Genomic DNA, 17,205 nt, shown 5'->3' on the forward strand with positions numbered 1-17,205 from the left:
CTGTGACTTTCATCTCCATTTGTTTGCTGAAGGAGTACACAACAAATGCAAAAGATCTTTAACTCTTCAGTTTCTATCTAGCAGAATACCATTGCTTGCATTTCTCAAGCTTTTGAAAAAAATATCCTTGACTCTCTTCTCATTTAGCCCAGTTTAACAATGCTGCAAATCCAAGGAAATCAGCTGAATTAATCTCATCTTAAAGCATGCTAGAGGAATGCCTAAACCCAGTATTTTTGACATATCTCATATACCTACAGTTGAAGGAAAAACCCTCATTACACATACATTAAAAATCTGTCCACTTCACGCACTGGATTTAAAACTTGGTTTTAATACACTTCCTTCTGCCCTTACCACAAATAAATTACTAATCTGGAATTTTGTTTTTAGTTTCCATCTTTTCCAGTTCATTTGCCACCTTTTTTTTTTCCTTTGGTGGTTGCTGTTGTTTTTAATTTTCCCTTGGGGCTCACTAGTCATATTCACCTTGAAATTTTATCCACTGAGCTTTCATGACCTTGTCCTCTCAGTACTCCTTTTGCCTTTCTAATAATTCACCCTGGTTTTCCTTCTCATTTTTCATGTATGTACCACAAGGTACTGTAGCTTGGTACACTTTTTTTCTCCTGCATTCTTCATATAGTACACTCAGTGCCTCACATTCCTCCAAGCCCTATTACTATGCCAATCAATCCTAAATCAAATTCTATAGGAGCGATAAAAACTAAACCAATTTAATTGCATACATAAAGTCATGTCACTATAATACAAGTATATTGCAGTGCTAAACCTCACAAAAGCCTGTGAGAAGCAAAAGCATTAGTATTCCTCTTCTACAGTGGCAGAGAACAAATCACTTATCCAATGTTATGTGAAGTCCCATGGCAGCCTCTGGGTTCATTTTACCTTTCTACCTCAAGATCTGTATATTGGGTCATGTATTTCACACTTCTTGGGCTTTAGAATGGATTTGCTTAACTTACAGGCAGTGCAGACGAACGGTATGCATCGTGCCTCACCAGCCCAGCCCACAGACAGCTATTTGCTGTCTGTTCACCAAACGGTTCTCTGAGAAGACAGGCGGGAGAACATCCAGCCAAGGAGGAATCATTGCCCTGCCTCACCACATGGCTCTGAAGCACTGACCACCATACTGGGCTGTGCTGCAGGAAACTCCACTTTCCTAAACTATACCTCAAGCAAGCAAAGCCACGGTTAATTGGATCAGTGGAAGCTTAAACCAGAGGAGTCCAGATGCCCATGTGGCTTTTGACAATGGACATGACTGAGCTGAGACCTTTGTCCCTCCACCAGCACTTCTCTGCTAAACGAGCTTCCTTTTGCCTGTCAGGGACTTTGCCACGTTCATCACTGCACAGGCCCCAACTCCTGGCCTCGCCTCGTTTTGGCAGCTACATCAACTGGCTCCTTCTTCCTGCTTTTTGCTTTTTCATTTCTTAATCAGCCTAGCTCTGGCCTTCACTACCACTCTGTTAGGCGGGACTCAAGCCACGTGTTATTTATGAAGGAGACAGCACACATCTCTCCCGCTCTACCGGCTATCCGGCGGGAGTATTTTGGGGCCTACGGGAGTGACAAAACCTGGCCCTCCACTGTAGCCAGGTGCCGCCGCGGCTGCCCTGTCATTCAAGCCACAGTGCCGAGCTTCCACGTCACCCGCCGCTCCTCGGTGCCCCCGCCTAACCTGCGGCAGGCCCACACCCCACGGAGCAGCGGGGCAGCTTGGTACTGGGGTCAAGGGCACCCTCAGATTAGCGACCTGCCCAGCGACGACGGGGCGGCCCCGGCAGCCCAGACCAGTGACACCTCCCAGCAATTTCCCCGCTGTCCCTGTCGGGAAGGCCGCACTCGTCATAGCGGGGGAAGGGCGCCATCCCCACGAGAGCACTGCGGCCGCCCCGGTCAGGCCCGCGGCCTGTCCGTGCACCCCCGACTGCAGCGGCACCCCTCAGCCCCTCACGGAGAACGCGGCCGGGTCCGAGCCGGCCCCGCCCGCCCGGCCACGCCCGCCTGACGCGCCGGCAGCGCTGGCGGGCTGGAAGTGGCGTACGTGCACAGCGGGCCTCTGGAGTGGCGCCTCCTCCTCCTCGCCCCGGCGGAGGCGCGGTGGGTAGAGGCGGTGGCCGCGCCGGCCCGTGCTGCACCGGGCAGAGAGGCCGGCGGGGAGCGGAAGGCAGCCCCGCACCGCGCCACTCCGCTCTCCCTAGGCCGTTCCGCCGCCGGTGGGGCGGCGATGAGGCGGCGCTAAGCAGCGTTAGCGGCGCAGGGAGGGCGGCGCGGGCCCCCGCGCGCCGGAGGAGGCCGCGGGCCGGCGGAGGCGGAGGGCGGCGGGGGCCGCGGCGGAGCCGGAGCCGGGCGGCCATGATGCAGTAAGCGCTCCCTCCCCGCGCGGCCGGGCGGGGGCCCGCGTTAGCGCCGCTCCCGCCCGCCTCCTTACATAACACGACCCGGTGGAGCGGGGCTGCGGCGGCACCACCAGCGCCATGGCGAATGACAGCGGCGGAGGCGCCGGTCAGGGCGGCCAGGGCGAGAGCAGCAGCAACAACAACAGCAGCAGCAGCAGCGAGCGGGACCGGCAGTACTGCGAGCTGTGCGGGAAGATGGAGAACCTGCTGCGGTGCGGGCGCTGCCGCAGCTCCTTTTACTGCAGCAAGGAGCACCAGCGCCAGGACTGGAAGAAGCACAAGCTAATCTGCCGCGGCGGCGGCGCCGCGGCGGCTGGCGCGGCAGGGGGCGCTACCGAGCCCCACGGCGGGCATGCCGCGGAGGGCAGCGGCAGCCGGGCGGGGGTCGGGAAGGGCGCAGCGCCGCCGTCCCCGGAGGCCCCCGCCGAGGCCGCCCCGCTGACCAACAATCACGTCGCCGGCGCCGCTGCCGGCGGTGAGGCGGAGGCCTCGGTCGCAGCCCAGTCCCCGTCGCCCTCCGGGGGGGCAGTGCTGCTGTACCGGGACAAGTCGAACCTGTACCCGGGCGGCGTGCAGGCGGGACCCGGTGGGGCCGCGCTGCGTCCCAACGGGCAGACCAAGTTGCTGGTGCCGCAGCGGCTGGCGCTGGAGTACATCGTGCCCTGCATGAACAAGCACGGCATCTGCGTGGTGGACGACTTCCTCGGCAAGGAGCTGGGCGGGTTGGTCGCCGAAGAGGTGCGGGCCCTCCACCACACCGGCCGCTTCACCGACGGGCAGCTCGTCAGCCAGAAGAGCGACTCGTCCAAGGACATTCGCGGCGACAAGATCACCTGGGTGGAGGGCAAGGAGCCAGGCTGCCAGACCATTCGGCTCCTCATGAACAGCATGGACGATCTCATCCGACACTGTAATGGAAAGCTGGGCAACTACAAAATCAACGGCAGGACGAAAGTGAGTGAGGGGGGGAGTTGGGACCCCCGGTGCCCGGCCTCCCCCCGCTCCTGCGGCCGGGGGGGTTGGTGCGGGGGCGGGAGCGGGGCCGCGGAGCCGGCGCTTCCCCGGGTGCGGGCGTGTGTGCGCGCACGTGTGCGGCTGTCTGCTGGGCTGCGTGCGTGTGCGCACGTCCAGCCGGCTGTCTGTCCGTGCGGGTGCCTGTGCAGGGCTGTGCTGTGCATGTGCGCCCGCTGCCCCTTCCCGGAGCCGACTCATACTTGCGAGTCGTGTCCAGTTCTGGGCTCTTCAGTATGAGAAAGAAGCTCCTGTCTTTCTCTAGAGGGTCACGCAGAGGGTCGCAAAGATGATTAGGGGTTTGAAGCATCTCTGTCATGAAGAGAGATTGCGGGAGCTGAGCCCTTTTAGTCTAGTGAAAAGAGGATGGAAGGGATCTCATTAATGTACGTAAATATCTCAGAGGTTGATGTTAAAAAGACGGTACCAGACTCTTCAGTGTTGCCCAGTGACAGGACAAGTAGCATTGGCCATAAACTAAAGCACAAGAAGTTCCACCTCAACAAGAGGAAGAACTTCCTTACGCTGAGGCTGGCAGAGCCCTGGAACAGGCTGCCCAGGGAAGTCGTGGAGTCTCTATCTGGGAGCATTCAAAACCCACCTGGACGCCTTCCTGTGTCACCTGCTCTAGGTGACCCTGCCTGGGCAGGAGGGTTGGACTGGATGATCTCCAGAGATCGTTTCCAACCCTCACAATTCTGTGACCCGCGCCCGGCCGCGGCGGGACACCCAGCCCCAGCGGGCCTGGGCCGCAGCCTCGACGGGCGGGTTGCTGTCCCGCGGGCAGCCTGGAGATTGTTCTCTACCGGCAAGGTGCCGAATGGTTTGTTTGCAGGTAAAAAAGATGATCTTGTTTATATGCCTGCGTTTTTTTAAAAAACCCCTTGACCCGGAAGCTCACCGCTAGGTGGTGAGTATTGAAATGAGAGTTCTTTCGTGGTCTCCCGAAAAACGGTGTAACAGTGCTCTGACGGGCTGCGGGAAGCAGGGGGCTGGCTGCGAGGTGTCCTGGCACCAGCGCTGGCTGAAGAGCGTGGAACCACTTGTGCATAGCGTTTGTAGGCTCGCTTGAATGTGCCGGATTTTAGTAAACCTTGGCTCAGGATGTGGCCTGCCAGGTGCAGGACTTAACAGTGTGGTCAGGAGACCCACATCAGTGAGTGAGTGCCTCGGCGCAATAAACTCGCGAGTTACAGTGAGACACTCTGGCAAATGGTGTTGTGGCAGCAGTGGAATCACAGCCATGGAGCAGGGCGGCTTTGGGCAGAGTTTTTATTTTACTCTCATTAAGTCACTTTTCCACAAAAATCTTACTCTTTAGCTCTATTTTGAGACCAGAGAACTGAGTCAAAATCTCTCCTTGTATTAGCCTAATTTGCAATTCCCTTCCAGTCCTTTAAATGAAATTCATGCCCTTGGTAGAGAACTACTAATGAATATTCATCAGTATCTTTTCAGTTTAATAAAAAAAGAAGAGGGGTGAAACCTCTTCAGACTTTGCTACCTCTGTTAAAGCATAAGGAAGCCAGTGAAATGGTAGGAGTCATCCTGCCGAGGTGGTTGCACTGTCACAGATGGACTGTTGTTGCTGCAGCTGCAGAATCTCAGCTGGTAGGAAGCTGTGGGAGGGAGGGAAGGGAGAAACTGGACTGCAAAAAACAGCCCTGGATTTGTTCAGCGCATGGGAAACTCCCGTGATAAAGAAAAGAGGGTGGGATTTTTTTTTTTTTTTTTTTTTTTGTAATGCTGTCTTTGCATTTCTTCAGTTGAACCAGTACTGTGCTAAACATTTCAATGGGAACATGGTGTAGATTCCTGCAGGACTTTTCTAAGCCAAGAAATCTCTCTTTATCTTTCAGGCAGTCTTAAAGCTCTTCAAGAGTTCAAGCTTGCACTCTAAAAATATCAGTAGTTTTGCTGGATTTCAGTTTTGTGCAGCAAAATGGAATACTGCTTCTGTTTTTATGTGCAGTGGTACGCTTCTGTAAAGAATAGGTGCCAAGGCTTTTGGAGTTGTAATCCTGAATCACACCTGTAATTCCTGGACCACTGTATTTTATGTTCCTGCTTGGTTTTTGAAATCCCTCTGGGAGATCAGAACAGGTGCAGGGATCAGATCAGTAAAAGTGCAATACTTTGCTACTTGGTAGCACAGAAATGCATTACTTTGTCTTCTCACTTTCTCTTGCTTATTTCCCTGCAGAAGTCAGTGCTTTTAGTGTGCAGGGAAGCTCAGTTTTCTAAAATGCCAGTAAAAGCAGAATGAAAACTGTCATTCACTCTCAAAGATTTACCTCAGAGTTGAATAAACAGAAGCAGATGATACCCAGAGTATCATTTCAAATAACTTGTAATCATATAACTTGTAACCCATGGGTGGTGTTGGCATTGAACTGGCCATCACTTCTGTGGCAAGTGTCTGTTGAAGTGCACTTCAGCTGTCTAGAAGCAGTGTGTGAAAAAAGCAAGAAGAAATTGGTCTGAGGTATATATACCCTGGATCTCTTGACTTGTAAACCTGTCAGGGAGAAAGCTATATTGTGTTAATAGGATCTAATTTAAACATTTACATTCACCAGGGCCAGTCCACTAAGGCAAAGAACATGAAATAAGGTAAAATGTTGATTGTGGCCTGAGATTTTATATTTTAAAGTCTCTGATAGATGTTTTCTCTAGGTTACTTGGGCCACCTAGAACTGATCTACTTAAACTGATGTGGTTCTACCTAGTCCTGAGTGTCAACAAATTACTGTCAAGCCTGTAAGATACCTGCACTAGTTATAAACTAATCAAGTACTTTTGAGGTGTGTGGAGACAGCAGCAAGTATAAGAGTGTGGCTAACTATTTACTGATCTTGGAAGTCCTGACTTACTGCATTCCTTGCTTTTGTTCTCTTTCTTTCCAGACTCTGCTTCCTTCTTATCTCTAGCAGACAGTGGCACATACTTGCATATTTGAGCTCTAGTGTCTTTCTCCTACTTCCTGTTATTTTCTAGTTTTTACTTCTTTCATATTTTCATTTTTTTTTTCCTTTGTCTTATCAGTTGCCACATTTGTACGTGCATGTGTTTCTGTTTCTTGCCTGTCCTGTTCTTATGTGACTAGTGGAGGTGAAAACCTGCTCATCAAAATCAGGAAAAGAAATCATCCTGAATCTCACCCAGGTGAGATGGTTTTTCCTCCTTCCCCATATGGAGCATGAAGAAGGGGTTAAGGGTGGCAGCAGCTTTATGATTTTTTTGCTAGCTTTCTCTTTCCCATATTGTGGACTCTGATCTGAAGCTTACATCATTTGCTGGTTCTATAGTAGTACTGTGACTTCCTAGTTGTGGACTGGGTTCCTAATAATCACCGTATAACCAGACATCTGATCCATCAGCTATTCCTCTTTCTGCTCACCGTTACACCCGGTGCCAGCCATCTCCTAACCCCTACCGTCTGCCTTTTGTTGGAAGGAATTAAAATAGACATTTTGACAGGCCCTTTTGCATCCCTTTAGTTTTTCCTTCATTCCTACTTCTACAAACCTGTCAGGAGACCAATCCTGACAAATTGCTGCATTTTAATGCTCTACTCTCTCTACTAGTATGCTACTGACACCCACTGCTTCTCAGCTACCGGTAGCTTAAAAAATTGATTTGTTATATATCGTGTAAACTTGCTTTTCTGCTTTTTCTGGCAATTGCTTATCTCTTACTCTGGAGTTCCTGGAGTTTTCTGAAGACCTAGAGGACTCTGGATTCAGACTAGTTTATTGTGCCATACTATATTAGATTCTTTCAAAGTTAGTAATGTTTCTTTAGAAAATTATTCTCCAAGAGTGAGTGGATTTCTTGTGCCCTGCTCTTAGCATTTTTATAAACTGGACAGAAGAGGCTCTCCACTTATTTATGTTGCAGCTTTTGTACAAACATGTTGGATTAATGTTACCAAGGAAAAGTAAGATTTATGGGTGTTCTTTCCATTATATATTATTCTACAAAATATAACTGTAAGCATGTGTGGCAATAAGAAGACAAATGAAAAATAAGGGAATAAGAATTTGGCAACCAAGCAGGTACTGGAAAATTACGATGATGCCAAAACTGTGGTAGAAGAAAGGAAAGCGATCACAGGGGCAGGTGTGCAGCTTCGCTAACTCCTGCTCTGGTTGAAGGATCCAAGAACCGTGACTGGAGATCTGGGCTTAGGAATGTCTGTAAAGTGGGGGGCTTTCCTTCAATTTGCTTGTGGCCTGTTGTGATTACATTGATCATCCTGTATCATTCTGGAGATCATTTCACTATCACACCTTGAATTTATTTCTTGGTAGAAAACTTACTGATCTAATTGGTTCCTAGTGAATGACCGCATGTATGGCTTTGAATTTGCCACTGAGTTGTGAGAAAGCATGGATAGGTCTCTCTCAGTCTCCCGATACTCGCGTTGCTTGACCTTGATACAGCATATGACCAATGCTCATCCTTGGTTGTTTTCCTGACTGCAGCACTTCTGTTGGTAATGTTGTTTTCTTGTAGATGAGTGTGCTGTCTGCGAAGGATTGTGTGGTGATCCATGGATCCACAACAGCCCACACACCGTTCTTAAATCCCTGTTGGAGTAGAGCCCTGACATGTGATGACTATAGTTTTCATTTTTTGTTCCATATGTACAAGCCTCTTGGGTCCCAGGTGAAGGAGGTGATCAGAAGAGTGACTGGGATTTCTCTTGCAAATGATCTTCTGGTGGAGAAGCTTAACAACATCCAGAAAATACTCTTGCTTACAGCCAACTTTAGCATTGCTGAGATTCTGACAGGTTCTCCTACTAGAGAAAATTACAGAGATATGCTGGTTTCTGAAGGGCAGCTGTGTGGTGATCACAACTTTGAGGTGTGGTATGAGTATAGTGTGTCCAAGGGTGGGGAGCACCACCTGTGACTGCTAGAACTTCTCCACACCCCAGTGTGTTAGGCTGTAGTTCAATGAACATTTTGAGCTGGCAGCTCTGGACAAGTAGTCACACTTCTTTGCCAGCACAAGTATTTACATGGCCATCCTGTGAACTGGTCTGGGGAACTGATCCATCTGAAAAATAAACTGGCAAAAGAAATGCTCCTGGTTCAGTGTTCGGATGTTTGTGCTGGCACAGGGGACCGGCAGATGGTGAGACTTTCTTTCAGCAGCAACGCAAATTTATGCCAGTTTAGTGTTTGCCAAACTACAGCCTTAGTTTAGCACTTGAGTCTGATTCTCCCAAAATTTGCCCTTGAAAATTCAAACATAGTTTAAGAAATCTTTGCTAGCTATGCATTTTTTTTTCTTTCTTAACGTTTATCTTTTTGCTCTTTTATGTTCAGTGTGAGACTTGGTTCTTGCTATCAGAAGCACATACTTCTGTCCTCCAAGAATCTTTCTTAAAGCAATTTTATACAGAAACTTTGCTCATCTACCCACCAGGTGCTTCCATATAACATGTACAGTGGAAACATGTATTTACTCCAAATTAAAACTGATTTCCCCCAAACTCCCAGCTTCAAAAACAACCTGCTCTTAAGCTTATTGGTAGTTCCTGTCCCTTATTCTAGAGTTTTATTAGCTACAAAGATGTTCTTGACCTCTGTTTCAAGAGAGCTGGATTGGTGTCATCTGCCATGAACAGTGTGCTGCAGCTTGCTTCTGTTTGCTGCTGCTAAGGAAGGTTCCTGCTCAGCCCCATCCCCTTGTGCCAGCTCCAGTGCTTGTTCTTCTTGCTTTTCCAAGCCATTTTTGACTGTAACTAGAGTTCGTGTTTTTTAGTTGTTACTGTTCTGGAGATAAGGAACCTGTGGCATTGTAGTTTGTGCTCATCGGTGATTTTGATACCCTGTGGATAATTAATTTTTTCCTGTCAGTGATAGCAAAGATTTTTTGGCCGTGTTGCTGCTTTGATGTTCTGTGCTGTCTCTTCTGCACAGAATGGGCTCATTTAATACTGCCTAAGAATCAAGTGGGATGCTTCTCATCATAGCTGTACAGCTTGAGAGCAAGAGCTGTCTTCCCTTCCCTATGGCCTCTTGGACTGAAATTCTTTCCAAGTGATGTCCTGCCAAGTCATAGGACTGTCTGAACAGCAGTTCTCAGATCCCTGGGTTAGTATCAGTAACCTTGACTGCTTGGTTGAGAGATGTTTTCCTTTTTTCTAAATGGTGCTTAATTTCTGAATAGGCTGCGAGCTATTTCATGAAAAAATAAATTGGCAGCATATTATTATCTTCTGTGGTATTTACCATGTTCATTAGATTTGTAATTCATTGGATAACCTGTCTTGATTAATATCTGATGGCTCTTGTCTTGAATAGGCTAGGTTGCTATTGGAATTTTGCAGGATGCTGTCTTTCTAGTTGCTTCTGTGTTGTTCTGTACTGGGTGCTGGTATATATGTTTCTACCTCTAGGTATGTACATAGTGTATTTGGAATTTAAATGAAAGCTTTCTCCTGCAGCAGAAAGGAAACTTGTTATAAAAGGGAAACGGATACTCTATATAAAGCAAAAATTTCTTCTCGCCTATCCGGAGACTAAATAGTTTTTCTTTAGGCTCCTTAGAAAGCTCTTGTACAAAGACAGCACTTTTTTCAGTTCAAAAATTAATTTTGTGACTGTTGTGAGTGGGTTGGTTAGTGAATTCTTCAGTAGCACACTCGTGGGGCTCCCTGGCTCTTGTGCAGCTGCATTTTGTTACTTTTCAGTGGGAGAGTGACTGCAGACAATGCAAGGACTGTACAAGTGTTTTTTGGAAATCAGCATACTCAGGTTATATCAATTCAAGTTCTTTATTCATTGGCATGTTTTTTATGTTCCACTAAGAAAACAGTATTTTGAAGGCAGTATTTTTAGTGAATAGAATAGTAGAGTTATTTGACTTCGCAGTTACTACTGAGTGAAATAATCGTTATTTATGATACCCCTTTTGTCTTCTGCATTTGTGACTTAATTAGACCCTTCAGAAGGAGAACTAATGCTAGTCTTTGAGGCCTTTTGGGAAAGTGATTTGATGCTGATGAAATCCTTGTAAACTCCTTTGAGGTTCTGAAGGTTGTTGGTTAAGATAGGTGGTCAGGCATATTTCCAGTGCAGGTTTGTGCCAGAATTAGCTGGTAAGTGGCAGTCGTAAGCTTCAGGTCAAAATCCACTCGCTGTTCCAGGGCAGCGTCTGTCAAAAACAGAGCAATGCTTTTATGCACGTAACAGCTGCTTACACTTGAAGACTTTCTTGTTCTTTGGTATTTAACTTAAAACTGCTTGAGAGTATTTTTTTTAGCACATGATGTTATAAATAGGAATTGGGTAGAAGTGTGCGTGCCTGCACGTCTGGGCAGAGGTTGTGTGTGGAGGTAGGGTGGTTATCAATATGTCGTGTGTGTAGTGCTCTGACAAAGAGGTGAAGTCCATACCTGTAGGGTAACTAATGGAGCCTAAAGAAAAAGGTTATTTAATATCCAAGGATTAAATTTGCACATTAATTTAGGCTCAGACTAGCTTAGAGCACATAGTTTGATCATGAAGGCATTCTGCATTGTAGAAATTATGTACGCCTTTGAGGAGATGCTGCTGTGTCACCTCAATGTGCTGTGGTGAGAGCAGAGCCTGAGACTGCCTTGCTTTGTTTCAGCAAAAACAAGCATAATGTTGAAAATTATATGAAGGTGAATGCAGCGGGGGAGTTGTGGTTTTTGGTTTTTTTTGGTCCTAGCAGGGTGGAGGAATTGTTGCATTGACTGTCAAGTTAAAAAATGCACTAAATGCTGATGACATTAGGGCCTTATATGTATTTGCTTGGTTTGGTTTATTTTTCCTGCGTTTTGTTTGTTTTATTTGATTTGCCTTTTTTGTATGAAGATATTTTAAATCCGTTTCCAGGAAGAGCTTGTATTATCAATTCACATCAATTTGTTCCGTTGATAGCTTGAAATACTCGGTGAGTTGGCAGAGGCTATAGGATTCTCTGCTGGGCATAGTCTTGCTGTGGTTTGCTGCCCTTCTGGTATGCCAGGGTCTGTTATCTTCCTGCTTGAGTGAGTCAGATGGCTGCAGTTACATAGTTTATAACAGTCTTGAAGTTACTAGTCAAATGAAACAAAAAAGTTTCAATAGTAGTTTAGCCTGATTGTTGTGATAATGTGGAATTTAAATTGCTGTAGATTAAAAACTTGTCCCAGCTTTGAGGCAGCAATCCTCATATGTTTAAGTTCACTGTACTGTGAAAAAGTCCAGGGATGCAACATGTGTAAGGTTTCCAAAGTAGTTTATCATTGGCTAATAACATATCTCTCTTGTTGCTGCTCTCTGTCCTGTTCAAGCATCTGATCAAGCAGCTAAACCTTGCCATGGATGCCAAGATCCCTCAACAGCTTCTGCTGTATTTGAACAGTGTGTGGTCTGTTCTCTGCTGAAGGCGTTGGGCTCTTCCAGTTTCAGTGGTTGCTGCATTGTTGTTCAGGCAGCTGGCATGCAGCCTTACTGCTGTGAGAAAGGAGACTGTGGCCAGTTGATAAGGGCATCTTAAACAGACTCCTTTTCAGTTGGCACACTGGATGATGCCCAGTGAAATAGATGCTGGCTGAATTGTACCTCTGTTTGGTTTAACCTTATTTGTGTGTGCTTTAGCCCCTCTGTGGCAGCGCATCAGCCAGGCATTAGTGCTGTTCATAGTGGTGGATTTGGTCTTTCAGGTCATACAGGGAGATGCTGAGAGAGCTGGGGCTGTTTATGTGGCAGAGGAGAAGGTGTGAGGGGACCACACCAGTGTGTACAGATACTTGACAGGAGGAGTGAAGGAGAGGGAGCCAGACTTGTGCAGCAGTGCTCAGTGGCAAGGCAGTGGGTATACTGAGATGCAAGAAATTCCACTGAAATTAAATAAATGCTTTTTCCATTGTGGTGAACCAAGAAGCAGATTGCTACAGAAGTTGTGGAGTCTCCATGCTTGGAGATACTCAAAAGCTGATCACTGGTCACCCAGCTTGCTCTGGGTGACCCACCTCTGAGCAGTGGGCTGGACCATGTAATCTCCAGAGGTGACTGCCAACCTCAGCGCTCCCATGAAAAAAAGTACTGCAGTTTGAAATGGAAGAGATACAAAACAAGCCAAATTTTGCAATCCATTAAAATATTTTTTCCAGCAATGGCACTGTCAGTATAAGTCCTCCTTATTGCATTTCTGAATGAAGTTACCGGGAGTCTTTCTTCCTACTAGTGTCATTTGTTCCCTAAAGGATCATTGTGGTCAAATATGCCAGTAATGTAACTGTTTGAAATACTCCTGCCTCAGATCCCTTTTGGTCATCCAGGTGGTCACTTTTACTAAGTGTGCCTCTTTTCTCCCAAGTTGCCTGTTTTTCCATTGATGTGTGCATATGCTCTTAGCACAGTTCTTTCCTAGCAAAGCTTGCTAATACAAAGCATGTGTACACTCCACGAGACTGATTTAAGCAAACGTTTAAGAAATTAAAGTAAATTACCTGTAGGGGATTCATACTTTCTGTCCAAAATTATTTTAAAGTTGTATATGATCTTGAGTCCACTTCTGTACTGAGAGGGCATAGTGCAGAAGGCATAGTTATCCTTTTTTTGCAAGACAGACAGAAAAATGAAATATGCTGTTTCAAAGCCACAAACTACCAAAAAGTGCTTTTACTTTTAATATTTCACATATTTTTACTTTTTTAATTTGTAACAAACATCTGGGCAAATATTTTTTTGTTTTATTTTACTTACGAAAAATTCCGCCCACTCCATATTAAAAAAGAAAAGAGTGGGGAGGGAACATTTGAACTGCTAAGAGTCAGGCTTATGTATTTTCCCAGGCTGTTGAATAAATAAAAAACCTGCAGCTCTCAAGTTATGATCCTTACCTCTTCCATCTACTTTCTAGTAATTTTCTTTCATCTGTATTCCCCACACAAACTTGCTGCTCCTGCCTGCTTCCATCCTGCCTGTGCTCCCCTGGGGACCTTGTTCTGCAGTGGTGTGTTGCGGTAGAGGGGGAGGGAGAAGGAGCAGGTGCTGTGTGCAGCTGGCTGCCCCAGCAGGGGTGCAGAGACCGAGGCTTGCCTCAGTTGCTGCTCCCTGCCAGGTACAGCAGTTGCAGGCAGCCTGTCAATGGCCTGTCCTCCACAAGGACTGCGTTTGAGAGATAAGAGCCATGTGCCTCTCGGGAGGTGTCAGCTTGGCCATCCCTACCATATATCTAGTGGTAAATTGAAGCCAGATGGAGTTGTGTTCATCTGAAGTGACCTTCTGTATGAGCTAGATGCTAGGCCATGAATTGTAGGTTAAACCTAAGCATTTTTGAGGACTACACACTCTTAATATAAAAAAACCCCTAATATTTAAAGCCATTTGTTCTTATTGTTCAGATGCTAAAGACCCACCCCGCTCAAAGCTTACACTTTTTGCATTCTGGCTAATTTGGTTTAGGTTCTAGCAGGTTGCCTTCTTGTGTTTGCTCAGTGGGAGTTCTCCCTTATCAAATATCTGTTTCACACAAGTATTTGCCATCTATGTTTATACTATTATGTAGTTGTAAATAATCAATAATTGTTCTGTATTTAAAGCTTCAAAGTGTATATAAAATTATGCTCTCATATACCACTTACTTCTGGCAATTGAGGAGCTCTAAGACAGAGGTTGTATCTAGACCACTGCCTGTAATACGTGCAGATGGATGGACACATTTGCCATTAATTTTTGTAATCTTGTTTTAAGAGCCATTTGTACTTTTGGCCTCTGCAACATCCTGTAACAGTGAGTCCTGCAGTTTGATTAGATGGAAAAGGAACTTCCTTTTGTTTAAAACCCACTGATGGTGATTCCAGTGTCTCCTAGACTGTATTGTGAAAACTCACTTCCCAGTAGTTTTACTTGCCATATTCTTAAAAAAAAAGTCTGGCATTTGCTTCCATGCATGTTTTTCAGCTGACGTGCTTTCTCTCCTAAATTGAAGAATTGTAGTCTTTTTTGTCTTTATCCAATGGGTACTGTTTCATGATTCTAGTTATTCCTGCTGCACTTCTGTACAGTTTTTCTGGTTATGCTGATCAAGGTAAGGCAAGCAGAACCACAGTATTTAATGTACAAATATATCCTGATTTTGTGTGCTGGCAGGGTGATGTATTCTGTGTTGCCTTTCCTTGTTTAGTGATTTATGACACTTCAGTTGCTTCCTCTGCTGTGCTGACATGAAGTTCTGGGGAGAACAGCCTGTATTTACTGAATTTTTTTTTTCTAAAATGATTATATCCAGTTTAGAAGACATCACTGTATAAGAAAGGTGGGGTTTTTTTCCTGTAAGGGGTATTTCTTTGCACTTACTCTTTCTGGAATTTCACCTGCCATTTTATTCTTTAGGCAGCTGGTATTGTTTTACACCCCTCCATGTGTGCCTTTCTGCAGCCAGGGCTGGGAGGGACTGCAGCATATTTAGGTATTGCAGGTAAGCACCATCCCTCTGCTGCTTCACCCCTGTTTCCCAGGTCATATAGAAATAGTACAGGTCCTCTGGGAATCCTTCTGGTAACACCTCATTTTTCACTAAAAAGTTAGTTTGCTGTAGTGAAGTTGTAACTGGAATTTACTATTTTATTGGTCTTTCCTTTAACTGTTTCATTATTACAAAATGCCTTGGAAGCAAGATCTATGGTTCAAGTGCTTTATATTTAAAAATGTTCAATGTTTGTGTTATAATTAATGGGTTGAGTAAATTTGCTTTAAATCTCTGCTATAGCTCGGCCAAAATGACATGTAATGACTCTTGAAGGCCTCCTAACACCTGGCACAGACTCAAGAACAACACAGGAGTTCCTATGCTGGAGTCCTGACTTTGTAATTTTCCTTAGTGAAAATAGAAAATGGGAGTTGTCCCACTCATGAGCCAAGGCTATGCCAGAATTATATTGTAAGAGGTAATAAGATAAACATACATTATTTTTACCTGTTTAGTCCTGTAGCTTTGTAAAGGGCCTTGTAAACATGAAAAATAATATTCCACTGAAATGTAGATGAAGATACTATCAACTAGCTTTATTTTCGTTTAATTGTCTCTCGTAGCAACTTGAATTTTTCAGATTTCTGGTTTTTACTGTGTCTTTCACTCTTTCTACACTCACATCCTGTTACTTTGAAGGAACACACCCACTGAAAGACAAAGCTTGTAATAAATGATGCTTCCTCACCATTGAGACTGAGAGTTCTGCAATTCAACTTAGAATAGCTCCATATTAAAACCCCAGAGAAAACTTGCCTTTGAAGAGCAAAAATTCCAAGGCACCCCCCTTGCCTTCCTCCCCGCTCCCCACACCCCTTCCCTTTGGGAAAAGCTTTCTGGAGAGAGTGATGGAGTTCTTCAGGGGCTCAGTAGGGAACAAAATTTGCCAGTGGTAGGAAGACGGAGTCCCTTAGAGAATTTTTTTCCTTTGAAAAATCTGTTACACTTTTTTTTCATCATCTAGCCTTCATTTTTAAGGAATGGTTGTCTTGGTTTGGGAACCCTTAATTAAGGGTTGTCTTTATAGAGGAAGTAAGTTCTTGTTTTCTGGAGTAACTCTCAGTTGTCTTCATGGTAGCTATATCACATTGCTTGTATTAATCCTGGAAATCAAATATATCTTTTTACTGATTTTTTTTGTGCTCCAAGTAGGGGGATAAATTGGTCCATCAGCTTGAGGGCAGAGCAGGCATTCAGAGAGGCAAGTAGCTTTTTGTAAGGTCACTCCATGCAAACATTTTACCTGGAGTACAGATGATGTGAGCAGCCTCTGCACACAGTGGATGCATATGAGCACAGTGCTGTGCGTGGAGCGGCAGCTTTTTTCTTATCTTTGGTTGCAAATCTGTGTGCTGAGAGTAACTTTCGATGTCCAAGATGTTTTGTGGTGTGGTTCATTAAGGGGCTGGAAGACACCCAAAAACAATTACAGCTGAGGCCTGCTGAGGTACCTCACTCGTTAGTGCTTGCAGCTTGATTTCATGGGGTGAGTAGCAGGGTAACAGCAATTAAAACCTGTGCTGTGGGGCTTGCCTGCTTCGTTACTGCAGCACAGGGTTGGCAAGTGCATCCACTGTCCACATGTCCTTGCCCACTCCTCCCCTTCCTCCCTGTTCTTCCCTACAGCCTTTCTCTGGCTTCAGAATCAGCTTTCCTCTTCTTGGTTGCCCATCTCCAAACAAGTGTGACTTTGAGAGAATACAAAAAATTGTTCAGATCTGTAGTATCTTTAGTATAAAGATACAGGGCCCTTTACTACACATCGTAGAAATTAGTAAATCAGTTGGCTGCCCACAGATAATTTCTTGAAGTGCAGACTCCTATTTAGAAACTGCTACCTAGTGTTAGTGTGCAATACTAGATACAAGTTTTAGGACATGTGTTGTTTATTTTCAACAATTATGAAGAAAATTTATTTCAAAATACGGTCTCTGCCTGAAAGACTATTTCTGCCAGTTCTGAAATCTGAGGTGATTGCTTGCTGACTTGAAGGGGAAGTTGACTGTATAGAAATCTGGAATCTAAGATTTTTAGAATTGGCTGTTGTTCTGTTTCTTCCTTAGTTCTTGTGATATTTGGTGTTACTTTCCCCCTTTCAATAATGCAGAATTTTGTCTGTGTCCTTCTGGTGTCTGCTTTCTTCATCTTCCTTTCATGTCACTGTACGTTGTCTGTCCATCAGTAATTTCCACTGCTGTTGATTGAGTTACGATGAGTTCGTACCTTGGGTATGACTTGTTTCGGGTCATTTGCAGACTGA

At 45.5% G+C, this 17,205-nt stretch overlaps 1 protein-coding gene across 1 annotated transcript in view; it reads left to right on the top strand.

Annotated features, from left to right (window-relative positions):
* The first annotated feature begins 2,123 nt into the window (after window positions 1–2,123).
* The window catches only part of EGLN1 (egl-9 family hypoxia inducible factor 1), a 34,289-nt gene continuing 19,207 nt past the window's right edge, over window positions 2,124–17,205 (top strand). The window contains exon 1 of the mRNA XM_041402119.1: window positions 2,124–3,383. Coding sequence (XP_041258053.1) covers window positions 2,508–3,383 — 876 coding nt within the window. The 5' untranslated portion in view covers window positions 2,124–2,507. The remainder of the gene's footprint in view (window positions 3,384–17,205) is intronic.

The sequence above is a fragment of the Onychostruthus taczanowskii genome, unplaced genomic scaffold (genome assembly GCF_017590055.1).
Source record: "Onychostruthus taczanowskii isolate IOZ18803 unplaced genomic scaffold, ASM1759005v1 scaffold193, whole genome shotgun sequence".
NCBI lineage: Eukaryota > Metazoa > Chordata > Aves > Passeriformes > Passeridae > Onychostruthus > Onychostruthus taczanowskii.